This window comes from Cottoperca gobio, chromosome 16 (assembly GCF_900634415.1).
Source record: "Cottoperca gobio chromosome 16, fCotGob3.1, whole genome shotgun sequence".
Classification (NCBI taxonomy): domain Eukaryota; kingdom Metazoa; phylum Chordata; class Actinopteri; order Perciformes; family Bovichtidae; genus Cottoperca; species Cottoperca gobio.
Genome location: NC_041370.1, coordinates 1,111,557 through 1,139,420, shown reverse-complemented (window position 1 = coordinate 1,139,420; position 27,864 = coordinate 1,111,557). Strand labels below are relative to the sequence as shown.

General features: G+C 38.3%; 1 protein-coding gene and 1 long non-coding RNA gene across 2 annotated transcripts; one reads left to right on the top strand and one right to left on the bottom strand.

Annotated features, from left to right (window-relative positions):
• Positions 1-267: 267 nt before the first annotated feature.
• Positions 268-1,959, bottom strand: LOC115021429 (uncharacterized). The gene is made up of 3 exons (XR_003833726.1): positions 1,411-1,959; positions 1,205-1,301; positions 268-714 (listed from the first exon to the last, which is right to left on the bottom strand). It is a non-coding gene; the product is annotated as an uncharacterized LOC115021429 (long non-coding RNA).
• Positions 569-27,864, top strand: LOC115021410 (collagen alpha-1(I) chain). Its single transcript, XM_029451856.1, has 25 exons — positions 569-712; positions 1,192-1,257; positions 1,523-1,695; positions 1,997-2,134; positions 2,916-2,969; positions 3,048-3,101; positions 3,631-3,684; positions 3,939-3,992; positions 6,603-6,656; positions 9,588-9,641; positions 10,075-10,128; positions 10,682-10,735; positions 11,338-11,382; positions 17,642-17,695; positions 17,782-17,835; positions 18,719-18,772; positions 20,662-20,733; positions 20,871-20,906; positions 21,264-21,308; positions 21,404-21,436; positions 22,477-22,623; positions 24,979-25,155; positions 25,888-25,978; positions 26,473-26,550; positions 26,725-27,864. The coding sequence occupies exons 1-25, from the start codon at positions 661-663 to the stop codon at positions 26,928-26,930; spliced, it is 1,953 nt and encodes a 650-aa protein (XP_029307716.1). The 5' UTR covers positions 569-660; the 3' UTR covers positions 26,931-27,864.

Below are 27,864 nucleotides of genomic sequence, written 5' to 3'. Positions count from 1 at the left end.
CTCTGTGACACAAACAGCAGCGGAGCAGCTCCGACCTTCAGCAGGCGTTTAGACTTTAGTGATAGGAGCGCTTTATATACAGCAGGGTGACATCTAATGCACCAGAGCTATAAACATGTATTATATTTCATGTGTATTATGTTTCATTTACATATTATAAATATGTAGCACGGCAGCTGCACATATATTAAATACATGACTCAATAAATAATAAAGAAATATTGAATATGACAATAGGTAATACATTTTATTCTTTTCTATTTCTCTCCATAAGCTTTTATTTTATTTAGTTTTTATGTTTTTCTTTTATCAAGTGCGATGTTCCAGTCATATTTTACATTCTCCAACTAAATAAGAACAATAAGAGTATATAGTGACGAACACAGAATACAAATATATATACATCATAATAAATCAAAAGATATACATATATATAAATACATTAAAGTAAAGAAGAAACTAACTCTAACTCTTAGATCATCAGCTGAACACGATGACATCATTGTGGAGTTAGTCAGGACTTAACTTCATCTCCATTGTGTTACTGTGGGGGGGGGGGGGGGGTAACTCCTGCCGTGTTGTCTTCACACAGATTGTTTTCAGATATTTGATGAAGGTGTTTCCCTGCAGGCGTCTCTCCTCTCGGCGCTGCTCGTCTTCATGTGTGTCGTCTCGTCTCTCTGCCAGGAGGAATATTCTGGACACCACTCAGGTCTGTGATGGAGCATCAGAAACATAAAGTTCTTAATGTTTCACAGAACAAAGGAAACAACGTTAGAGACGAGCTACACCGGATAGCTGTATAAACATATGTTAAACATCTAACAAATACTTTGTTCTGGAAAATATAAACAATAATAACAAATATCCGTCACAATTTACCAAAACTTACTTTAAGATTTCCAAAATAAAACTAAAATATTTATTTTTTGGAATATCTGAAATGATTTTTGCTGCTGAAACCAGTAAATGTTTTGTAATGTTTCACTTAAGATTGCATTTTATATTCAGGAGTCACTAAAACCTGCTCCGTGTGCTCAAAGACAGCACATTATACTTTCAGAAGTAATACTTATTATATATTAGTATTCTTATTGTCTCAAAGTACGGGCTCGTCCGGGACACCCGGAGCGAGAATCATAGCGACCAACGAGCCAATCACAAGATGAATAATGTAACGTGTCTGTCCAGGTGAGGAACACACCTATGAAGGCTCTGTGGTCGAAAGCTACGACAACATCGTCTCTCCTCAGCCAGGTGAGTCACTGTCTGCTGTGACCTGATGACATGTGACCAGCAAACTATAAACATGGAACACAAACTGTAAAGTTAAAGTTAAAATATTAACAACAAGAACTTTGTTACACATGTTTCCACTTTCAAACCCAGAGAAATGTGTGATCTACTCACGGGAGAGGTCCATAATGCCGTTGTATCCCCTCATGCGGAGAGACTGTGGATAAGACTCCTCGTGGCAGAACATTACTCATTGTGCGTTTAACAGTCTCCTCTGTGCCATCAGAGTATCCACCGGAGCCGACTCACAGCTACGACGAGGACGCGAGGTCCGGGGAGAGGGAATACGACCCCTACGGCCTTGAACCCACCCAGGTCACCATGATCACCGCGGACGCCTTCCCCTACGCCACCACGGCCGAGTCCCACTACGCCAAGGAGGACACAGAGACCATGCAGGTCTGTGGGAGCTGTGGGAGTTCTTTACACAAAGTACAAACAGCTGTTATCACTTGATTATCTGGTGGATTCAAGGTTTGTGCATATAATAATGTTTTACAAGAACGGCCTGAAGTGTGTTATTCAAACGGCACCGGCTCAGTGAAGCTGCATACATGGAATACCACGGTGACACGTCTAACATGAAACCATGAAGGGCTTTTAAGGTGCGCAGTAAATATCAAGTCAGTGAGAGAGAAAGAGGTGCATAACACACAGTGTGTGTTCACACTTCCCATGATGCAATAGTGTTGTGTTTCAGGTCCCGTACAAGTATCCTCCAGCAGGACCGGACTCCTCGGAGGAGTCTGGTGATGACGCAGCGCTCGGGCAGGAGGGGCCGACAGAGTGCGACTGTGAACCCGGTCAGCCTGGGTTCGCTGGCTTTGCGGGACCAAAGGTGATTATACCGTCAGTAGAATTAGATCAGAGGCTGCGTGGGACGCTTCAGACTCGCGTGTCTAACAACGCCAGAGCGTTTAAACATTTATTAAAGATGTGTGTTGGCGTTTTAAAACATATTATTATATTCATTAGAGAAAGTTAATGTAATTTAAATCCGATAAATCACTTTAATCAAATTTAGGATGTCGTTTGAATTTATGAGTTTTGTTTGTGTGATGACGTCGTTAACGCGACGACGTCGTTAACGCGATGACGTCATTAACATGATGACAGACATTCAAAGCTCCGCCTCCATCGAGGCCTCGAATGTGAAACAATGACGGGACGGCCCAGAGAAGCATTCTGGAGCCCACAGAACGACCAACAAAGATAATTAAGGATCCTTTATGCCGTGTGTAGTTCATGAACACATCACTGCACCCCCTCCCTGGAGACTTTCATTAAGTCGTATCTTTTGCACATATCGCAGTTTTTCTGATGATTTGACATCTTTATTTTGTTATGTTTATTGTCTTTGTTGGTTCCTTGTGTCTTCTGCTCTATAGCAGCACGACATTATATGTGTTCCTTATGTATCCACTGTTAGAACACTTTACTGTATCGGTAGGAAGTCAGGTTCTACATATTAACGTCTGAACATTTTAAAGTGCATTCAGTTCAAACATAGTGAGAGTTAATCTGCACGTCCGCACCAGGAATCCATCATTAAATACAAACGTTCGTTTTCTTTTTCCTGAATTGATTTCTGTAACTGGTTTTGTTTCTCTTGCTGTCAGGGATCCAGAGGTCTGCAGAGTAAAACTGGTGAGCCAGGAACTCAAGGCAGAGAGGTGAGTCTGAAACCGGAACAACATGAGCACCAAACGACAGCTGCTGAGGAGAGCTTTTACTTATGTGTTTATTTCTAGGGTTATAAAGGAACCAAAGGGGTTCGGGGAAGAGGAGGAGACACCGGACCAGTGGTGAGTACATCGCGTGACAGCAGCACTGACACGTCACAGCTCCGTTACCCTGACACGTCACAGCAGCACTGACACGTCACAGCAGCACTGACACGTCACAGCTCCGTTACACTGACACGTCACAGCAGCACTGACACGTCACTGCTCCGTTACACTGACATGTCACGTCACTGCTCCGTTACACTGACACGTCACAGCTCCGTTACACTGACACGTCACAGCTCCGTTACCCTGACACACACACACTGAGCCAAACTAACGGCAGTGAAAGTAAAGCTGGACGAACACGTTGAAGGGACGGGACAATCAAACTAAATCTGCAGAGACACTTAAAAGGTGTTAAAGTTTTAAGTTAGGACAATACAATATAACTATATTTAAAAACATTGCTAAATGAAACACAAACGATACTTTATATATAACGCCACAGTGTAAACCAGAATGTACATATGTGTGTTACTCGCTGTGTCTCTGAGGTATAAACAATCGTTTTCTTTTGACCTTTGACCTTTGACCTCTCCCCTTGCAGGGCGACGCCGGACCTGAAGGAGATGACGGAGCTTCTGGTTTCTCCGGAGCCATGGTGAGTTTAACACCGGCTCCCTGAGCGTCGGCCGAGAGCTGCAGATTATTCTGAATATAAGGAAACAACTCTTTTATTATTTATATAGTTTCTGATTTGAAGATTAAAACAGGACAGTAAGATCAGAAAAATACTTTTACTGGAATGAATTCTAGATTCTTCGAGTGGAATTAACTCGTCAGGACAGAATGTTGTTAAAGAATTAGTTTTAAACTTATAAGTTAATAATTAACTGAATCTTTTGTCGTCAACAGGGTGAACCTGGACTTATAGGAGACCTGGGCGAGCACGGAGAGCTGGGTCTGAAGGTGAACACACACACACACACACACACACACACACACACACACACACACACACACACACACACACACACACACACACACACACACACACACACACACACACACACACACATTTATTCCTTTTTTAGACTGATGCACTGAGTTAAACTTTACCATAAAGTTACCATAAAGTTATAATAGGATTACTATAATACCAAACCCTCCCAAGACTCGGCAATTAATGTCAGTCCTCTGTAGGACACCGAGGCCTTTACTTATTAGCATTATTATTAGTTGTATTAATGTTTTGTGAAAGCTCCTCCTGTAACACGCAGCACATCTTCTGTCTTTGCAAATCGTGCAGCAAACGTGTTTCATGTGATGAAACGTATAAAGATAAATAAGCATGTTGTTTTTCTTTATGAGTCACTTTTTATTCCTTGTCCTTTGAGAGGCAGAAAAAGATTTTAAAAGATTCAGAAAGAGTCAGACATTAAGAGGAGAGCAGGATTTAAAATTAGTTTTATCCTTGTTTCCAATATTCATCAAATAAGAAAAATTAAATGTATAACTTTGTCATTACTGAATCGTGCCTTGTCAAGTGTTTTTGTGCAGTTAAAGAATAAATAAATAAATGTCCTCATAACCTTTTTGCCAAGTGAAGAAACACAAATGTCTTTAAGAAATCACAGTTTATATCTTTGTTTTTAAATATTCTGGATTTTAATATTTTACAAACAATTATAGTTTAAAAAACTAAAATGTGCAGTGAAAATTATTATTCTGAAAGAAATCTTTAATACAGTATTACATATATTAACTTTTATATTACATATATTATCTTTTATATTACATATATTATCTTACATATATTATCTTTTATATTACATATATTATCTTACATATATTATCTTTTATATTACATATATTATATTACATATATTATCTTTTATATTACATATATTATCTTACATATATTATCTTTTATATTACATATATTATCTTACATATATTATCTTACATATATTATATTATATATATTATATTACATATATTATAATACATATATTATATTACATATATTATATTACATATATTATAATACATATATTATATTACATATATTATAATACATATATTATATTACATATATTATAATACATTATTATATTACATATATTATATTACATATATTATAATACATATATTATATTATAATACATATATTATAATACATATATTATATTACATATATTATATTACATATATTATATTACATATATATAATACATATTATATTACATATATTATAATACATATATTATAATACATATATATTACATATATATATACTATATTATTAATACATATATTATATTACATATATTACTTATTATAATACATATATTATATTACATATATTATCTTATATAATACATATATTATAATACATATATTAACTTATATAATACATATATTATAATACATATATTATCTTATATAATACATATATTATCTTATATAATACATTATAATTATTAACATATATTATCTTATATAATACATATATTATAATACATATATTAACTTATATATTACATATATTATATTACATATATTATCTTATATATATTATATTACATATATTATCTTATATAATACATATATTATAATACATATATTATATTCATCATATTTATTACATATATATCTTATATATATTAATATTACATTAATTTTATCTTATTATAAATACATATATTATAATACATATATTAACTTATATAATACATATATTATAATACATATATTATATTACATATATTATAATACATATATTATATTACATATATTATATTACATATATTATCTTATATATATTATATTACATATATTATCTTATATAATACATATATTATAATACATATATTAACTTATATAATACATATATTATATTACATATATTATAATACATATATTATATTACATATATTATATTACATATATTATAATACATATATTATATTACATATATTATCTTATATATACATATATTATAATACATATATTAACTTATATAATACATATATTATAATACATATATTATAATACATATATTATCTTATATAATACATATATTATAATACATATATTATAATACATATATTAACTTATATAATACATATATTATATTACATATATTATAATACATATATTAACTTATATAATACATATATTATATTACATATATTATAATACATATATTATATTACATATATTATATTACATATATTATCTTATATATTATATTACATATATTATAATACATATATTATATTACATATATTATATTACATATATTATCTTATATATTATATTACATATATTATAATACATATATTATATTACATATATTATATTACATATATTATATTACATATATTATCTTATATATTATATTACATATATTATATTACATATATTAACTTATATAATACATATATTAACTTATATAATACATATATTATCTTATATATTATAATACATTGTATATCACCCGTTTACGAGCGTCATAAACAGCTCCAGCTAATTTTTAATGTTTTATTAAAATGTGACATCACTTCCTGTCGATAGGGAGACGGCGGTATGGAGGGACCCCGCGGAGGAGTCGGAGGTCCCGGTGGGACGGTAAGGAAACGTAACACAACATTTGATGTTGTCATATCTTCACTGAACTTTGATTTCAAACTGTTCTTGATATTAGTTCAGTTCTTCATATTTGATCTCTTTATGATTTCCATGAACGACCAACACGACTCTTTTATAGCTTGTAGACACAGTGATGCTGCGAGGGTACCTGGGGGAAGGTGTGTGCTTCATTAACATTCAGAGAGTCCTCCTTTCATCAAAGATCAAATGGAACGTGTCAAAAATCAATCAGATTCATAGATTTAAAAATGTGTCTTTATATATTCACTATATTAAAACTCATGACTTAAAGACGTACCGTGTGATGGTCCATGACTTAAAGACGTACCGTGTGATGGTCCATGACTTAAAGACGTACCGTGTGATGGTCCATGACTTAAAGACGTACCGTGTGATGGTCCATGACTTAAAGACGTACCGTGTGATGGTCCATGACTTAAAGACGCACCGTGTGATGGTCCATGACTTAAAGACGCACCGTGTGATGGTCCATGACTTAAAGACGTACCGTGTGATGGTCCATGACTTAAAGACGCACCGTGTGATGGTCCATGACTTAAAGACGTACCGTGTGATGGTCCATGACTTAAAGACGCACCGTGTGATGGTCCATGACTTAAAGACGTACCGTGTGATGGTCCATGACTTAAAGACGCACCGTGTGATGGTCCATGACTTAAAGACGTACCGTGTGATGGTCCATGACTTAAAGACGCACCGTGTGATGGTCCATGACTTAAAGACGTACCGTGTGATGGTCCATGACTTAAAGACGCACCGTGTGATGGTCCATGACTTAAAGACGTACCGTGTGATGGTCCATGACTTAAAGACGCACCGTGTGATGGTCCATGACTTAAAGACGTACCGTGTGATGGTCCATGACTTAAAGACGCACCGTGTGATGGTCCATGACTTAAAGACGCACCGTGTGATGGTCCATGACTTAAAGACGTACCGTGTGATGGTCCATGACTTAAAGACGCACCGTGTGATGGTCCATGACTTAAAGACGTACCGTGTGATGGTCCATGACTTAAAGACGCACCGTGTGATGGTCCATGACTTAAAGACGTACCGTGTGACGGTCCATGACTTAAAGACGCACCGTGTGATGGTCCATGACTTAAAGACGCACCGTGTGACGGTCCGTGTGATGGTCCATGACTTAAAGACGCACCGTGTGACGGTCCGTGTGATGGTCCCTGACTTAAAGACGCACCGTGTGACGGTCCGTGTGATGGTCCATGACTTAAAGACGTCCCGTGTGATAGTCCATGACTTAAAGACGCACCGTGTGACGGTCCGTGTGATGGTCCATGACTTAAAGACGCACCGTGTGACGGTCCGTGTGATGGTCCCTGACTTAAAGACGCACCGTGTGACGGTCCGTGTGACGGTCCATGACTTAAAGACGTCCCGTGTGATAGTCCATGACTTAAAGACGCACCGTGTGACGCACCGTGTGATGGTCCATGACTTAAAGACGTCCCGTGTGATAGTCCATGACTTAAAGACGCACCGTGTGACGCACCGTGTGATGGTCCATGACTTAAAGACGTACCGTGTGACGGTCCATGACTTAAAGACGCACCGTGTGATGGTCCATGACTTAAAGACGTCCCGTGTGATGGTCCATGACTTAAAGACGTACCGTGTGACGGTCCATGACTTAAAGACGTACCGTGTGACGGTCCATGACTTAAAGACGCACCGTGTGATGGTCCATGACTTAAAGACGTCCCGTGTGATGGTCCATGACTTAAAGACGCACCGTGTGATGGTCCATGACTTAAAGACGTCCCGTGTGATAGGTCCATGACTTAAAGACGCACCGTGTGACGGTCCGTGTGATGGTCCCTGACTTAAAGACGCACCGTGTGACGGTCCGTGTGATGGTCCCTGACTTAAAGACGTCCCGTGTGATGGTCCATGACTTAAAGACGCACCGTGTGACGGTCCGTGTGATGGTCCATGACTTAAAGACGCACCGTGTGACGGTCCGTGTGATGGTCCATGACTTAAAGACGCACCGTGTGACGGTCCGTGTGATGGTCCCTGACTTAAAGACGCACCGTGTGACGGTCCGTGTGATGGTCCATGACTTAAAGACGCACCGTGTGACGGTCCGTGTGATGGTCCCTGACTTAAAGACGCACCGTGTGACGGTCCGTGTGATGGTCCATCCCTTTGGAGGAATAACCCTCGAGATGTATCTCGTTTTCTAAACCGTCCTTAATGACAATTACACAATTCATTTAACAAAAACTAAAATAACAACAAAGTAATTACAAGATACAAATGTGACAACTCATAAATCTGGAGATCATACTCCAAGCAAAGCCTGGATCATTGTTTCATAGAAATAACAGCTGTGCAATATATAATAATTATATACCGAAACAATTAAAGTAAAAGAGATTGTCCAGAGAAAACATCATAAGATAAGCAGGTTGTTGCAGCACAAAGACAGAATAGCAACAGAGTTTTCATGAAAGTATTAACACATGAAATTAATAAAGACTCTAAAAAGAGACAGGTGGTGTGATGAATGATACAGGTGGTGTCAGTACAACCTGCTGCTGCAGTTCCACAGGTGGAGCAGGGAGGCAGTGAAAGAGGCTGCTGGTGAACGTCTGCATTCAATAATGTGAATTAATTTCTCACCCAACAAAACCTTTTGTTTCTGCAGCTTGTAATTATACTTTATTTAACATATACGTATATTATAACAGGCGGCCGTCTGCACCAAACACAACGTTTCTAATGTTTCAGTGCTACGAGCCAGCCAGCGCTCATATGTATAGATAGTATATATTCATTATTGTATCACTTTAATTGTGCACTGCAAAGTCTGCATTACACAGACACATGCACACAGAGTGTATTATTGTATTTGTTTATGTTCAGGGCCCTCATGGTGACGCTGGGCCTGCAGGACCAAAGGGCGCTGGAGGTGTCAAGGTAAAGAAAAGCCACATTTACCTGAAGCTACTTCTACCAATGTGATTACAAGTGTGAAACTGTCTTTGTTATTTTTAGTGGGGTTTCATATATAATATATATATATATATATATATATATATATATAATATATATATATATATATATATATATATATATATATAGATATATATACACATATATACATATATTATATATGTATATATGTGTATATATATATATATATATATATATATATATATATATATATATATATATATATATATACACACATATATATATATTATATATGTATATATGTGTATATATATCTATATATATATATGTATGTATCCAGTGGAAATATTTAGTTTAATAATCATCATTCATTCCCGCTGCTCATGAAACAGCTGATGTTTCCATTCAGCTTCAGCTTCATGTGTTTTGTGTTCAGGGCTCTCGGGGGGCCGAAGGGACCGAGGGTCCTCTGGGACGAGACGGACTGAAGGTAGAGAAACATGAGAGACCAGGAGAAAAGGATCTGAAGTACTTCCCCTGGGGGGGGGACAGCTGCCGAAATTAAATAAATGAATCTGCCATTACTTGTACCAGAAATAATATAACAATAAATGTAGACATGAATTAATTTTAAAAAGTAAATTGATTGTTTTAATTTGCTTCTTTAACTGTTTAGCTTTATATTAATTATCATATTTATTTACTTTCCTATTTAATTTTCCCTTTTATTTATTATTTATTACTTAGTTATTTATTCATTTTTAAATGTATTCATTTATGTATATATTATTTTCCCTTTCCATTGGCCCCCACCTCCTCTTTATTTATTTATCTGTATTCTTTTCTTTTTACATTTCTTCTCATTATGGGGTCAACTTTTCGTTTAATTTATTTTAATCCAATATTTATCTCAGGGATGTACGACCTCGTCACCAGATCTTTACTGTTTTAAACCCTGAGCCGTGTTGCACTTCCTCTGCTCGCCATCAGAGGTCGTTAGAGGTCAAAGCTGAGTGTCTTTAACCTTCTGCGTTCTCCTTCAGGGTCAGATCGGAGCTCCAGGCTTTCCAGGTGACGTCGGCGACAGCGGCTACACTGTGAGAACAATCCTCAATAATCACCTGAACTTAATGTTATAATTATAATAACTCTTCCTCTGAGTTGGCTCGTTCACATTTCTGCTCACTTCCCCCCCCCCCCCCCACAAGTCTTTCCTATTTATAAAAAGATCTGAAAAGGTAATAACTCATTAATAATTATTACGCAGAACTTTCTACAAATGTAATTGAAAGTTAAGACTTTTACCGAACAGTTCGTTTTGGCAGAGGCATGTAGGAGTGTTACTGTCCTACATACTACATAAGAATGATATAATATATAATTATAATATGTTTATATAAATATAGAATAAAAAGTACAAAGAAATACGGAAAAATGTAAGAATAATACGCACACATTGTGATAGCAATGATGGTTGTTTTGTCTCCATCAGGATGAACGAGCATCATGTTTATAGTTTATAGTTTGAGCTGTAGTTTGTTTCTGTGACGAGGAAGTGAGTATCACTGAACATGTGAGCTTCCTTCTGCGTATCACTCACACTGAAGCCTCTAAAATAAGATTCATTCAGAGTTTAATAATCATTTCTGTTTCTGTATTATTACTGTATGACTTAATATTCCCTGTTTGTTGACTTCAGGGTTATCCTGGTCAGCAAGGATCGTTCGGACCCAGTGGACCAAAGGTACCAACACACCTGTCTTCATATTATTACTATAGTTAAATATGACTAGTGTCACGAGCCTGTTCACATACTGACTGTGTGTGTGTGTGTCTCTCTCTGTGTGTCTGTGTGTGTGTGTGTGTGTCTGTGTGTCTGTGTGTGTGTGTGTGTGTGTGTGTGTGTGTGTGTGTGTGTGTCTGTGTGTGTCTGTGTCTGTGTGTGTGTGTGTGTGTGTGTGTGTGTGTTCACAAGCTGCTGGGAAAGTCTCCCGTCTGTGTGTGTGTGTGTGTCTGTGTGTTTGTGTGTGTGTGTGTGTGTGTGTGTGTGTCTGTGTGTGTCTGTGTGTGTGTCTGTGTGTGTGTGTGTGTGTGTTCACAAGCTGCTGGGAAAGTCTCCCGTCTGTGTGTCTGTGTGTGTGTGTGTGTGTGTGTGTGTGTGTGTGTGTGTGTGTCTGTGTGTGTCTGTGTGTGTGTGTGTCTGTGTCTTTGTGTGTGTGTGTGTGTGTCTGTGTGTGTGTCTGTGTGTGTGTGTGTGGTGTGGTCTGTGTTGTGATATGTGTGTGTCTGTGTGTCTGTGTGTGTGGTGTCTCTCTGTGTGTGGGTGTGTGTGTGTGTGTGTGTGTGTGTGTGTGTGTGTGTGTGTCCTCCTCTGTGTGTTGTGTGTCTGTGTGTCTCTCTGTGTGTGTGTGTGTGTGTGAGGGCGGGTTGATGTTTAACTATATGAGTCACGTTTCAGTGAAGGTTTTAGTTTCTAGATGATGACTTTCATTCTGTAATATAATAATAATAAGAAGCTCATTCCAGTGAAGACAAAGTGAAAGCAGTCTGTCCAACATATTTTAAACATTACTCCTGAGCTTTTATCTTCTAGCACCACCATCAGATCTACATGTTCCACTTCTTTGTCTGGCTTTGTATGAAAATATAAAAATGTTTTATGTTTGGTATAATCAGTATCCCTACACACCTTCCTCTGCAGCACTCTGCTCTAGAGTCAGACATGTTGTGAAATGCTTTGGTTAAACAAATACAAAAGAATCATATGACAACACCATGTGGAAACTCATAAACACATGAACAACCAGCGTTGATCACGATACAGTCAGCAGCTAAAGGGTCACAGCTTTGACCTTTACAAATGTCCTGCTGACAGATACACACCTGACAGATACACACCTGACAGATACACACCTGACAGATACACACCTGACAGATACACACCTGACAGATACACACTGTCTGAAACAGACTGAACTCATCTGTAGAACTTCAGTTACAGCGTGACTTCACACCGTGCAGATGAGGGTTTTGAATGACTCAGGTGTGAGTGTGTGTCTGTGTCTGTGTGTGTGTGTGTGTGTGTGTGTGTGGTGTTGTGTGTGTGTCTGTGTGTGTGTCTGTGTTGTGTCTGTTGTGTGTGTGTCTGTGTCTGTGTGTGTGTGGGTGTGTTGTGTGTCCTGTGTTGTGTGTGTGTGGTGTGTCTGTGTGTCTGTGTGTCTGTTTGTGTGTGTGTGTGTCTGTGTGTGTGTCTGTGTGTGTCTTTGTGTGTGTGTCTGTGTCTGTGTCTGTGTGTGTGTCTGTCTGTCTGTGTGTGTGTGTGTGTGTGTGTGTGTGTGTGTGTGTGTGTGTCTGTGTCTGTGTGTGTGTGTGTCTGTGTGTGTGTGTCTGTGTGTGTGTGTGTGTGTGTGTGTGTGTGTGTGTTCACAAGCTGCTGGGAAAGTCTCCCGTCTGTGTGTGTGTGTGTCTGTGTGTTTGTGTGTGTGTGTGTGTGTGTGTGTGTCTGTGTGTGTCTGTGTGTGTGTTCACAAGCTGCTGGGAAAGTCTCCCGTCTGTGTGTGTGTGTGTCTGTGTCTGTGTCTGTGTGTGTGTCTGTGTGTGTGTGTGTGTGTGTGTGTGTGTGTGTGTGTTCACAAGCTGCTGGGAAAGTCTCCCGTCTGTGTGTGTGTGTGTCTGTGTGTTTGTGTGTGTGTGTGTGTGTGTGTGTGTCTGTGCGTGTCTGTGTGTGTGTTCACAAGCTGCTGGGAAAGTCTCCCGTCTGTGTGTGTGTGTGTCTGTGTCTGTGTCTTTGTGTGTGTGTGTCTGTGTGTGTGTGTGTGTCTGTGTCTGTGTGTGTGTGTGTGTCTGTGTGTGTCTGTGTGTGTGTGTCTGTGTCTGTGTCTTTGTGTGTGTGTCTGTGTCTGTGTGTGTGTCTGTCTGTGTGTGTGTGTGTGTGTGTGTGTGTGTGTCTGTGTCTGTGTGTGTGTGTGTGTGTGTCTGTGTGTGTGTGTGTGTGTGTGTGTGTGTCTGTGTTCCCTTAATGATGAAGACTCATTTATTGAACTGATGTTAGTTTGTCACGACGAGAGCAGATGTGAAAGACGAGGATTTCTTCTTTTATTGAGAACAAAGCGTTAGTGTTAAATACAGCTGGAGGCAGGACTTGGTTAGCTTAGCTTAGCATAGAGAGCTTGTACAACATGTTTCTCTATTGTAAAGCGAGTACCTAGAAAAGTGCTGTGTAAATTAAATGTAGTATTATTTGTATTATTATTCTAAAGACTGGAAACATGTGGAACAGCATCTCTAAAGCTCACTAGTTAACGTGTGTATTGTAATGTGTACATGAACAGAAGTGTAACAAAGACGATGTGTGCTTTAAAGGGGAGGTGTTGGTGTTTCCAGCTCACTGTCTGAAAGAAAGCAATGAAACTATCCACATTTCTGATCATCATATACAAAAGCCTAGAAATAATTAGTTAGTAATCTTAACAAAACAAGCTTTGGTGTCATTTAATGATTCTTGCATGATCACTAGATTACTTAATGATCGTATTAGATGTTTATTTATCCCAACAAAGTCATGTCAGGTGATGAAGAAACTCTTTCTGTCACGAGGAAATACAAATAAAAACCCACAGCTGTGACAGATCCTGTAGTGAGAGTCAGTCAGAGCAGTATCTCACAAGCAGCAGGGGGGGGGGGGGGGGTTGTCATAACACAGAACTGACTCCAAAACTTTCACTTCACGTAACAAAAATACCAAAAACTGCTCTCAGGATCTTTGGTACTTTTTCTTCACGCCAGTCAAAGCTTCGTTTAGCCTCAAACTCTTAAAGCAAAGGTCAGACACGTCATCAGAGTGCATCTGAACATGTATCTGAAACATGTATCTGGAACATGTATCTGGAACATGTATCTGGAACATGTATCTGAAACATGTATCTGGAACATGTATCTGGAACATGTATCTGAACATGTATCTGAAACATGTATCTGGAACATGTATCTGGAACATGTATCTGAACATGTATCTGAAACATGTATCTGGAACATGTATCTGGAACATGTATCTGAAACATGTATCTGAACATGTATCTGGAACATGTATCTGGAACATGTATCTGGAACATGTATCTGGAACATGTATCTGGAACATGTATCTGAACATGTATCTGGAACATGTATCTGGAACATGTATCTGAACATGTATCTGGAACATGTATCTGGAACATGTATCTGGAACATGTATCTGGATGTATCTGGAACATGTATCTGGAACATGTATCTGGAACATGTATCTGGAACATGTATCTGAACATGTATCTGGAACATGTATCTGGAACATGTATCTGAACATGTATCTGGAACATGTATCTGAACATGTATCTGAACATGTATCTGAACATGTATCTGAACATGTATCTGAACATGTATCTGAACATGTATCTGAACATGTATCTGAACATGTATCTGAACATGTATCTGGAACATGTATCTGGAACATGTATCTGGAACATGTATCTGAACATGTATCTGGAACATGTATCTGGAACATGTATCTGGAACATGTATCTGAACATGTATCTGGAACATGTATCTGAACATGTATCTGAACATGTATCTGGAACATGTATCTGGAACATGTATCTGGAACATGTATCTGGAACATGTATCTGAACATGTATCTGGAACATGTATCTGGAACATGTATCTGAAACATGTATCTGAACATGTATCTGGAACATGTATCTGGAACATGTATCTGGAACATGTATCTGAAACATGTATCTGAACATGTATCTGGAACATGTAAAAACACTAAATAAAACCCTGAACTGCCGCAGACGCTTAAAGCAAAAGTAAACGCAAAGCGTGTCAACATGTTTTGTGTTCAGGACACTTTGTCCCCGGTCTGACTGGTCCACGCCCGGAGCACACGTACCGACGTAAAGTAAACATGTAATGTCATTTATAAAGCTGTGATGACATTAACAGTAAAACAGCGTGAAATAAAAACTAGATTAATACAATGGAATAAGATTTAGAATAAAGTAAGTGAATAAAACAATGTAAATGTCTATACAACGATTATCAAAGCCAAAAGAATTAGAACACTTAAATAATAATAATAATGAAATTCATCTTTAACTTTGTTTCCTGTGTTGTCTCTTGTTGAACTACTCAGAGAGTCTGTACCTAAAGCTGAACGAACAAACAGTTAAAGGACGGTGAGATTTTACACGATATTGTCATGTGTGTATTATTAACATCAGCGTTTCTTAATTATCACGTTTATTGTCGACACCAGTTATCTCACCGCCTCGTAAGAGTGTCCGAAAACTGTGACAAACTACAATTTAGCCAAAATGACAGTCAGAAAACTGTTAAATAAAATGATACGGCCGGCATAAAAACAATTCTAAAGTGCATAAAAAACTCACCATCACGCTGAGTTAGTGGGAGCCCTGAGCTCGTGTCTCTGCAATGAGCCGGTCCAATATAGGTAGTGTGCAAACACGTGACAAAACTGTGACGTATGCGTGCGACTCCATTTTGGATGAATAACAAATCCACAATGTCGTCTAAAGCGAACAACAACAACTCCGACTTCTTCAAAGTATGTTGACTCTCTGGATCCTCTGCAAAGGCAACATTCAGAGGAAAAGTCCAAATGTGCGGCCGTGACCCGTACACGCTGAAGCCGTCGGATTATATTGAGGATTTAGATTCATTACCGCCGATTGAATATCCGGATATTGTGAACTACCTTGTGCTACAAACGTCGTGGGCAACCAACGCACAAATGAAGGCATACAAGAGCTTAGATGCTTATAATGTCTTTGCTTCTGGCTGGGTTGGTAGTCTTCTTACCAAACCACTGAAAGATGACAGGGTGCTCGTCCATGCCCGTGTGAATCACTCTCAAAGAGCTCGAGATACACCGCTCACGCCGTGGTTTGTGAGTGAGAAGAGCGGCGATGTTACGTCATAAAGCTTTGCCGCTTCTCCTAGTGACGAGAAGTAAGGTCTTACAGTGTTCGGGTATATCAGAAGCACAAATGTTTAACGTAAACATTGAAAACATAGCTTTAGCATGAGCTCTTACCAGATATAAAGTGGACGCCACACACACGGGTGAATTGTTCTTCTTCTTCTGTTGAATCCTCACGAGTTATGTTGCTAAACCAGCTGACGGCGTTCAGTAGACAGCAACTCATCCCTCTTTAGTGGATCGTTGTTTTTGATGTAGGAAATCTAAAGAAGCGTTTCTCTGGGTCACGAGTAGCGTGATGACCACAAGTATACACTGCGCACACGATAGGCATTTTCTTTCAATCTTAGACGTTTAAATACAAAGAGAATTACGAAGCGTTGAAGCAACTCACACGTGTACGGGCGCAGTCTTGGTTATGTATTCCAACCAACATGGCTGACTTACGGGTTGGGACGTAAGCGTGACGTCACATGCACACGATCTATAGAGGGATAACTTCTTCACCAGAGGTAAAAGGTTTCTTCTCTTAGCGACACGGTTACTCACTAAGTATGACGCTCTCCGTGCACTCGCATGTGTTGATGTGGTGCCATCAGTCATTCTTTATGTCCTTCTTGTTCATGTTTGTTTCTTTCAAAAAACTCCAAGGGCTCGTCTTTTAACGCCGGGTGCCTCCTGATGTCGTCTTTAAATGTCTCCTCGTTGGTCTTTTCCCTTTTCAAAGCTCTTTAAGACGTTTGTTTCCACTCATTGTTGCTGGTGGGCTTAATGTTTGAAGTAAAGTATCACCTGACAGACGAGCGTCTTGACATGTGTCAAGAGCCACAGACGCACAGACGGATGTATCTGATGATTTTTCAAAATAAAACCTTTCAAAATAAAATATATTTTTATTCAATCTTTCTGTGCGGCCTGGTACCAAATGACCCACGGACCAGTACCGGTCCGCGGACCGGTGGTTAGGGACCACTGATCTAATCAACAAACTCGACACATTAGATGAAAACATTTCCTCCTTCTCCCTCAGGGCACTGAAGGTGGCGGCGGCCTGCCGGGCAGCGACGGCGACCCCGGAGAAGATGTGAGTTAAATAGATTTAGAGTCACAAATCTCTAGAAGGTGTCCGCCATCTTAACTTCCTCTGTTGATCCTGTTCGTCTCCCTCAGGGTCCTTTAGGAGTCCCGGGTGTGATGGGAGAGCCTGGACTGTTTGGAGTCAAGGTAACAATCACAACGCCTCAACACAGATACACAAACAGAGAACTGCATTCGTCTTTAGCTTCAGTAGAAACGCTCTCGTTTTAAATACGGTTCCTGTTTCACCACCGAGGTTTTCTTCACTTTAAGCTTTTTTATACGTCAGTGTCAGAAATAGAAAAGACGGAAAAGCCCCAATAAATCTCAAACTGCCTCTAAAAATGGAGAACATTTTAACTCGTGTCCCTAAATATTTAGTCTCTGATGTGTTTTAACTCCTATTATCAAAATGTTCTTTGGTGTAATTCAGCAGTTTTTAACGTATGATTGTTTTCCCTTTATGTGAAGAATACTGTAAAGTCTGATATAAAAATGTCATTAATTATTATTATTATTATTATTATTATTATTATTATTATTATTAATAATCCTGCCCCATTTAGACAGTGGGGTCAAAGTAGAAATATTTCACTGTTGATTCTGATGAATGTATTTATTTTCATTAGTCACGCTGCAGAGTCATTTGAAGCTCTCTGATTGGACGATCCTCACTGGAATCCTCTTTTATTGTGATGGATTTATTGTTTATACTGATGTTTCATCCCGGAGAAACTCTTCCTTACTTCACCAGTGTTCCCCTCCCATTGTCTTGGGGGGCTCCGCTCCCAACACACACACGTGCACACACACTTGCAGTCAGAGACAGAGCGGAGGAGAGCAGAGAACTAAAAGAATCCGCACCACGCACCCTTTGCAATTTATCTTTACTGAATCGTTTAACCCACTCGACTTTTTCACAGAAGACATTTTTCACATGTCACAGTAGAAAAAGGTGTAAATAATACAATTGCTGTAAATTAGACCTAAACTACCGCTCAGTGTCATAACCCCTGTTCTCCTTCTGCAGGGCAGTAAGGGGGAGAGCGGTGTGAAAGGACCTGGAGGCAGAGCGGGCGCTGTGGTGAGTGAATGCTGGAGTCGCAGGTTTGATCTCCACAGTATCCTGCGTGAGTGCACGACATCGTTCCCATCTTCTTCCTGTAGCTTCAGGAACAGAATGTCTCAGGAACCCTGAAGGGGAACGTCCGGCACAAACGATGAACTGATTTGGGGGTCAAAGTTCACGGTGACATTGCAACGCGTTTTTGGCCATAACTCAAAAATTCATAAACAATCTTTTGACATTTTCACGTGAACGTCTAAGAGGATGAAATGAGGAAGTGAGGACATTTAGGGACAGACGTGTAAACTGAAACTTGACCAGAGGCGGTGATTCTAGTTTAGTTAGTTTAATGTTGCATCTCCGCCTACGCTGCTTCAGTTTCGACCTTTCTTTATGTTTCAGGGGAAGTCCTCCACAGAGTAACTGAATGTGTGGGTTCCCCTTTCGAGTCATAAACCTGCCACTTCAGGGACGCCCTGACTGTTGGGTTGTGTCCACGTCCTTCCTGTTGACCTTAAAACAAAGGGAAGTGAAAATAAACAGTACGGCTGAAATAATGGAGATGAATCTGGATTTTATTTATGAAACTTGAAACTTGAAACTCTAAACAAATTGAAATTACAGATGACGACATCGGAGACCCCGGGAACTCTTAGACCGCCAACATGCTTAACTTTGTTTTATCTCCTTGTTGCTTAATCTTAGTTACTTGTGTTCGGGGGCTCCTGATTAAACACAACGGACGTTCCTCTGCTCTTGTTCCCAAATGAGTCGTGTTATCGGAGTTAACCAACAGGAAGTTACGCCCCTCTGCAGTCTCTAATTCAGTGGGGGGGTCGGCAGAGGGTTGTGGAGAAAAAAAAACAAATAAGATGTTAAAAAAAGACATAAAAAACATATTTTAGATACGGGGAATTGCTTTTAAATGACATCGCCTGTATATTAGTCCACTTGCCAGCGCGCGGTGCATTTACAGTTTTTGAGAAAACACCTAAGTATTTAATCTCACGACCCAAAAACCTTGAAGAAACTGCTTTAAATGACCGAATTCTGTCCGAACTGTCCAATCTGTCCAATCTGTCCAATCTGTCCAAACTGTCCAATCTGTCCAAACTGTCCAATCTGTCCAATCTGTCCAAACTGTCCAATCTGTCCAAACTGTCCAAACTGTCCAATCTGTCCAATCTGTCCAAACTGTCCAAACTGTCCAAACTGTCCAAACTGTCCAAACTGTCCAATCTGTCCAAACTATCCAAACTGTCCAAACTGTCCAATCTGTCCAATCTGTCCAATCTGTCCAAACTGTCCAAACTGTCCAAACTGTCCAATCTGTCCAAACTATCCAAACTGTCCAAACTGTCCAATCTGTCCAATCTGTCCAATCTGTCCAAACTGTCCAATCTGTCCAAACTGTCCAAACTGTCCAATCTGTCCAATCTGTCCAAACTGTCCAAACTGTCCAAACTGTCCAAACTGTCCAATCTGTCCAAACTGTCCAAACTGTCCAATCTGTCCAATCTGTCCAAACTGTCCAATCTGTCCAAACTGTCCAAACTGTCCAATCTGTCCAAACTGTCCAATCTGTCCAAACTGTCCAATCTGTCCAAACTGTCCAAACTGTCCAAACTGTCCAAACTGTCCAAACAGATCAAAACCAAACACAGGAAGTTAAATATAAACAACATGGAAGTTTTCATGACACATTGAGAAGTTGTGGTTGCGAATCTAAAATTGAAAGTTGTTTAACTCAAAACATCAGATCTGCAGTATGTTCAGAAGTTTCCCTCAGTCGTTCGTGCGTGCGTGCGTGCGTGCGTGCGTGCGTGCGTGCGTGCGTGCGTGTATGAAAGACAACAAACTATAAACACAGAAAACAAAATGCACGTTTCTGTCTGTTTGTTGAACAGGGAGCTGAAGGAGAGCGAGGAGATGCCGGAGTACCGGGGTCACTAGGAGCAAAGGGCCTGCAGGGCCAGACTGTGGGTACACACACACACACACAACCTGCAGTTATTAATACATATTCAAGTTACACATCAGACGTCAGCAGGAGCTTCTCTTTCCACAGACTTCAATATAATCTGTATTAAAGTAACGCAACATGAATTTGTTCCAGGGGGCCAAAGGTGAGACGGGACCAGATGGAGACCTGGTGAGTGTGTCAGCTGTCAGATAAACGTAGTGGAGTACAAAATACAATATCCCTCCGGATTGTAGTGGAAGTTTAATATCGTGAGATTAATGTCGTATTGAAACACGAGTCAGTGTTTTACCTAAAGTAGAAGACGTTTGGAACGCCCCCCAGTTTGGAGTCTACGCTATATTTAGAATATAATATTACAGAAGAATAAAACAGACGTGAACATGAACTGATGCAGACGACTGACGGGAGTTTCCCTTCGTGTACAAGCGTATTGTTTATTATTAAACGTCTCCGATCCGTCAGCTGCTGATGTTGTTTCTGTGAGAAGTTCCTCTTTCATCACATGCTGCATGTTCTCCCCTGCAGGGTTCAACAGGGAAGAAGGGCATCAGAGCTGTGAAAGGACAAAAGGTAATTCACCCGTTTACAGTGTGACGATGGAACTTCCTCTTCACCGCTCGCTTTACTAACGGATTCCTTTGTTCTTCTTTTTTCTCACCTTTCAGGGCGGCGTGGGAGAGCGCGCAGACAAAGGACAGGTCATCACTTTATTTCCTTTTTACCCCGACGTCAGAGAAACACACATAATGCAGTTGAGGAGTTTCCAAAACTCTAACACAGAATACAAGAAGTGGACTTCTGTCCACAAGAGCTTCTGAGAAGGAAGATTGTTCATGTAAAATAAAGTTGAACTTTGACCTTAGTTCTTAGTTATTTTTCGAAGGCTTATTCTTGTCAATTAACTAATTTTAAACAAATACACTACATGACCCAATATGGCGATTAATGCCTTAAAGCTACAGCGTCTGTTCTAAAACATCAGTGCAGCTTCAACATGTCGCTTATTGTGAACGCAGCACAAAGAGTCCTCACACTTATAAAACATGAATAATACATTTACTTCAGACAATGTTCTGAAAGCTTCAAAACAAGTTCAAGTTCTTTATTTATCATATGCAAAACTATTACATGTTGAAGCTCAGGCTCCTCCAAACAACGCTAATTAAATATGTATAAAAGAAGAAAAGTCGTCCAAAAATATATAAATAAAATATAAAGTAAAGTCATATAAATTAACACTTTCCTGTAATCTGAAATATAAATTACATCAAACCAAACTTATGTCAAATAAAAACTCAAGTAATTTATTGGTTATTGTCACAATTATTAATTAATGAATTACAATTAGATTGGAATAAAAACAACATTTAGTAAAACAATAAGATCACATCATCACGAGTCCAAAGAAAGTCTTTAAACTATAATATTTACTGATCATTAAATATCTTTCATATGAAACGAGTTACTTTGTTGTCATTACACGCAGTAAACGCAGTGTGACGAAATACAGTTTAACATCTAACGTAGAAACTATTGCACAAAATGATTCACTGTATTTTATTGTGATTTATATATTAAATAATTTCCCTAAGTGCAAAGTTTTAATGTCTTCTGATTTAATCATTCCTGTTATTAAATGTCTTTGTTGTTGTGTTCAGTGATAAGTATAAATAAAGGTTAATAACTTTAAACTCTTAATCTTTACTTCTTCGTCCTTTCACTTCACGTTTTCCGACAGCGGGGACCAAATGGTGCCGTCGGTCGTGGCGGCGTCTCCGGCCCTGTGGGACCGGCCGGCCTCCCGGGTACGAGAGGAGAGCGTGGCGTGCTCGGTGACCTCGGAGTTAAAGGCCAACCCGGACCCAAAGGAGCTCCGGGTCCCTCTGTGAGTAACAGTTATTTTACTGCATTCAGTATTTATGTAAGTGAGTTTAATGTGTACATATATACATTACAATCTATTATTTTTAAGAATTAATTCCTGCAACCCCTGATTAAACTATATTAAACTATATTAAACTATATTAAACTATATTAATATATATTAATATATATTAAACTATATTAATATATATTAAACTATATTAATATATATTAAACTATATTAATATATATTAATATATATTAATATATATAATATATATTAATATATTAATATATATTAATATATATTAAACTATATTAATATATATTAAACTATATTAATATATATTCAACTATATTAATATATATTCAACTATATTAATATATATTAAACTATATTAAACTATATTAATATATATTAAGCTATATTAAATGGGGAAACTTACTCCTTTGATTAAACCTGAAGTCACAAGTCTTGGTGTTATCATAGACTCAGATCTAAGCTTTAAATCCCACATAAACAAGGTGACAAAAACATCATTCTTCCACCTTAGAAATATATATAAATAAAATCAGACAATTTATAAATCAAAAGGATGCTGAAAAACTAATCCATGCTTTTATCTCAAGCCGACTCGATTACTGTAATGCACTCTTTACCGGCCTCCCAAAAAAAACAACGGAGAGACTTCAGCTCATCCAAAACTCTGCAGCGAGGCTGCTGACTAGAACCAAGAGGAGAGACTACATCAGTCCAGTGTTAGCTGCTCTACACTGGCTTCCACTAACTTTTAGAATTTACTTTAAGGTCCTCCTTCTTGTATACAAAGCCCTAAAGGGAACCGCACCAAGTTACACTGCCAACTCTCTAATCAACTATGTGCCCCCAAGAACATTACGATCATCCACTACTGGTTTATTAAATGTTCCCAGAAACATCCAAAAGAAAATTGGGGATGCAGCCTTTAGCAATTATGCACCAAAGCTATGGAACACTTTACCTGCAGACATTAGGGAGGCAAGCTCGCTCAATATCTTCAAAAGTACAAACATATCTCTTTACTTTAGCCTTTTAATAGTGATATTTTATATCTCTTTACTTTAGTCTTTTAATAGTGATATTTTATATCTCTTTACTTTAGCCTTTTAATGGTGATATTGTATATCTCTTTACTTTAGCCTTTTAATAGTGATATTTTATATCTTTTTACTTTAGCCTTTTAATGGTGATATTTTATATCTCTTTACTTTAGCCTTTTAATGGTGATATTGTATATCTCTTTACTTTAGCCTTTTAATGGTGATATTGTATATCTCTTTACTTTAGCCTTTTAATAGTGATATTTTATATCTCTTTACTTTAGCCTTTTAATAGTGATATTTTATATCTCTTTACTTTAGCCTTTTAATAGTGATATTTTATATCTCTTTACTTTAGCCTTTTAATGGTGATATTTTATATATTTTTATCTTAGCCACTTTAAATTAATTTAAATGATTTCATACATTTTTAAGCTTGGTTTTTCCTGAAGGAGGATCATTTAGTGTTGAGGAAGTAAGAACGTTAAAAGTAAGGTTGAGAGAGCAAGAGGAAAAAGTAATGTCAAAGAGAAAGATTAAATCTGAAGCGTTGAAAACAATGGAAGAACATAAAAGACAGTTTGTTCTGGGAGAAGGAAGCAGAGAACAGGGATAGGAAGAAAGTATGTGGATTATTTGCAAAGACAAATATAGATGAAAGTACAGACAAAGGGATTATGAAAATGTCAAAGAATGTGTAAAGGCTGCTATTTTAATTCAGCTATTTTTATACTATTTTAATTCTGCTATATTATATTATTTTAATTCTGCTATTTTAATTCTGCTATTTTCATAATGGTACTTCAGACTCATTTACATCAACACTGTGATTATTGTTCTGTAAATGATCTTACTCTGTCCTTGTACTAATTGTTTTTTGCTGTGAAGCACTTTGGGCTGCAATTCTTGTATGAAAGGTGCTATACAAATAAAGTTATTATTATTATTATTAATAATAATAAACTATATTAAACTATATATTTAATTTGATTGCCATTTACTTTGTGTCCACACTGGAACTGTGTCGAGACGTCTGTTTGTGCACAATGTTCAACAAAGAGACAAGTGTAGCTTTACACTAAGAAGCACTTCACATTAACATAATGATGGAAATAATGCAGCAGAAATGTCCGTATGTACAAGATGATACTTTCATTCTACATGTTTCACAAGATGTTTCATGAAGTGAGTAAAACTCATGCGGTGCCTTAAACCTGACTTTGAGCCTCAGCAGCGAACCAAAGACTTTTAAAGTTGCTGTTTTGTAGCAGTGATCAGAGCGTCTTCTGTCCCGCAGGGTCCTGGTCTGAGTGATGAGCAGGTCCTGCAGCTCTGCAGAGGCGTGGTCACGGCTCAGATCTCCCAGTACGCCTCCTCCATCCGGGCCAAGTGCTCCCAGGGCTGCCCCGTCAACAACCGGACGCTCATCGGGCCCCCAGGAGGTCAAGGGCCGTCGGGATCATCGGGCAAAACTGTGAGTCCCTCTCCCACCGCACGGCTGCGATGGTGATGGTGGAATGTGCCAATATTATCATTTCATATTAAAAACTACATTTGAAGGTGGGACAAATAATTACATGTTCACAGATTTCTCTATTTCTGACCCCAAACACACAAAATGTTTTTGTTTCCTGCTGCAATAAATCACCACAGTTTATAGTAAACAAGGTCTGCGAGGCTCAGTGGTGCTTCACTCCATTCCAACTGAACAATAAGAAGAATCTGCACAGAAAGATGTGCAGTTCGACATTTCAGTGTTGAGATATGTTACATTGTACGTGTTAGGCCCATTGTAGGTTTAAATACTAAATACAAATGGAGCGGGGGGGGGGGGGGGGGGGGGGTAATATTCACTGGACAAACTCAGAAAGAGTTTAAAGTCACAAATGTAAGAGAAATAACGTGCGTGTGGCGTCAAAATCAATTTCTTCAATGTTTTTCTCGCAAATTTAAGTTTTTATAATCTCAGAAAATATTCAAGTTTCTTTCTCATATATTTGAGTTTTTCCTCGTAAAATTACCATTTTAATCGTAGAGAATATCAAATAATATAAGGGTTTTGTTCTTGTACCTCATTTACATATTGTTTTACTAAAACCTAATACGCCGTCGTACAATTTAAAATGTCTATAAAATTCAGAGCATATTATAAAACAGTGAATAAATGAATTCCTGCTTTTTGAAACATTCTGTATTTCTTCATCAGGGTAAAGCTGGAAAATTGGGATCAAAAGGAGCCAGAGGTGCTCAAGGTGACAGAGGACTGCAGGGACAGGAAGGAGCGCAGGGCGACAGAGGTAACTCATCGTAACTCTCAGGAATACAGCAGACGGTGGAGGATCGTACTGAGCGCAGTACTGTCGCTGTGTATTGCTCAGATTTATAACTTTCATCTTAGACTGAGATGTGTAAATATAACAGGGGTGTGTGTGCAATATTTAAACTATTATTATTGTTAAAAACATTTATTAAACATCTATTAGCTGATTAAATTAAATACATTTTGACAGTTTTCGTACTTTTAGATTTGTCGACTAGTCTAAGTTTAAATTAATAGATATAATAATAATATTAAAGGAACATCCCTAAAATACAGCGTTCAGCTGCTCTCAACACACCAGACTCAAGTGATTCAGTTATTTCAAAGTTAAAAACAATTCCACCTGGAAAATGTAATAATTAAAAGGTATAACGTGAATTGAAGGAGAAACTCTTGAATCCGTCCACACGACTTCAAGAGTTCTGTAGTTTTGTATCTTTTCCCAGAAGCTCTCCGTCTTTCTCTCAACAGGTCAAAAAGGAGCTAAAGCCGTCGCAGGTGCTGCAGGCGAAGGCCTGGCGGGACCCGACGGCCCACAAGGCCTCAGAGGTGCGACACTGTTCATGTGCAAACAATCGTTCATAACATGAAGGTTGTAGAAGCTTCACAAACCTTGTGTTTTAATTAGGTTGTAAAACGTCTCATTGTGTGATTATTTATATTTCCCTGGAACAGGATTCTTGATTCTACAGGCTTTTAAAGTTTGTAATTTGCTCTCCGCAGGTTTGCCAGGTCACCCTGCAGAACCCAAAAACGGCATGGAGGGTCCACAAGGTCCGCCCGGCTTCACCGGTCCAGTCGGTCAGTCCGGCATGCTCGGGATCGCAGGCGTGCCGGGACTGTGCGAGGCGCGGGACTGCAGCATTCATGCGCCGGTGATGCGCAAAGAGCAAGGTCTGGTGAAAGGACCGGTCAGTTCCAAAATGTGAACCTGAACACGAGCGATGAGATTACAGAAGAGAGATTCACCTGGAGGCAACTGCAAGGTTCCTTTCTTTGAATTCCAGCTGACGTTAGAACTTTAAATTGGAAAGAAAAAATTAAAATTTAAGACAAGAGTTTGTTGAAAAGCTAAAAAAGATTCTACAATTCTTTGAAAACGTCAGAGGACCAAGTGAAGCACCCTGGGGCACTCCGCTGGGGGCGGTGTGCTGAGGAATCAAGAAAAGACTTTCCCATCTGAGCCGCACGACGATCTTAGAGTTCGTTCTTCATAAAGATCGTACCTCTGTCACAGCTTTGAGCAGCGACAGACACGTGTGTTTGAACTAAAGGATCTTTCCTTCTGTCTCCCTGAAGTCTCTGAGAAATAAACACAAAGTGCTCTGTAAATATTGTGTAAAGTATCTCAAATACATGTGATCTGAAATATGTTTCAGATAAACTGTCCGAAGTCTTCAGTTTGTTTCAGAGACATCAGAGACATCAGAGACATCGGGGGTCCAGACTTCAGACTCACTGAAGGACCATCTGTCGTAATTATCAGGCAGTAAAATCTGATTGTTTGTGTTTCAAAGTGTTTATAAAATCACTCTGATGAACATCTAAGAACATAAACTCCCATCAAAGTACGTTTGTTTTAAGTTGAAAACCCAAAACTAACCCCGATGTTACACATTATCCCGTTATTATTATATTATTATCCTCGTTATCTTCACGCGACATTTGTTATTGAGGAAAAGTCACTTTTACAATTCTTCTGTTTTCGATGTTTAGATGTTAAGAACATGCAGAGGATATGAATGTTGACCAAATACTAATTAAAATACTATTTAAATTTAAATTTGAGTGGACATTTCTGAAAAATCAATAACAAACATTTGAACTTCTTTGTCCCTTTAGATCTCACGCCGTGTGTTTAAC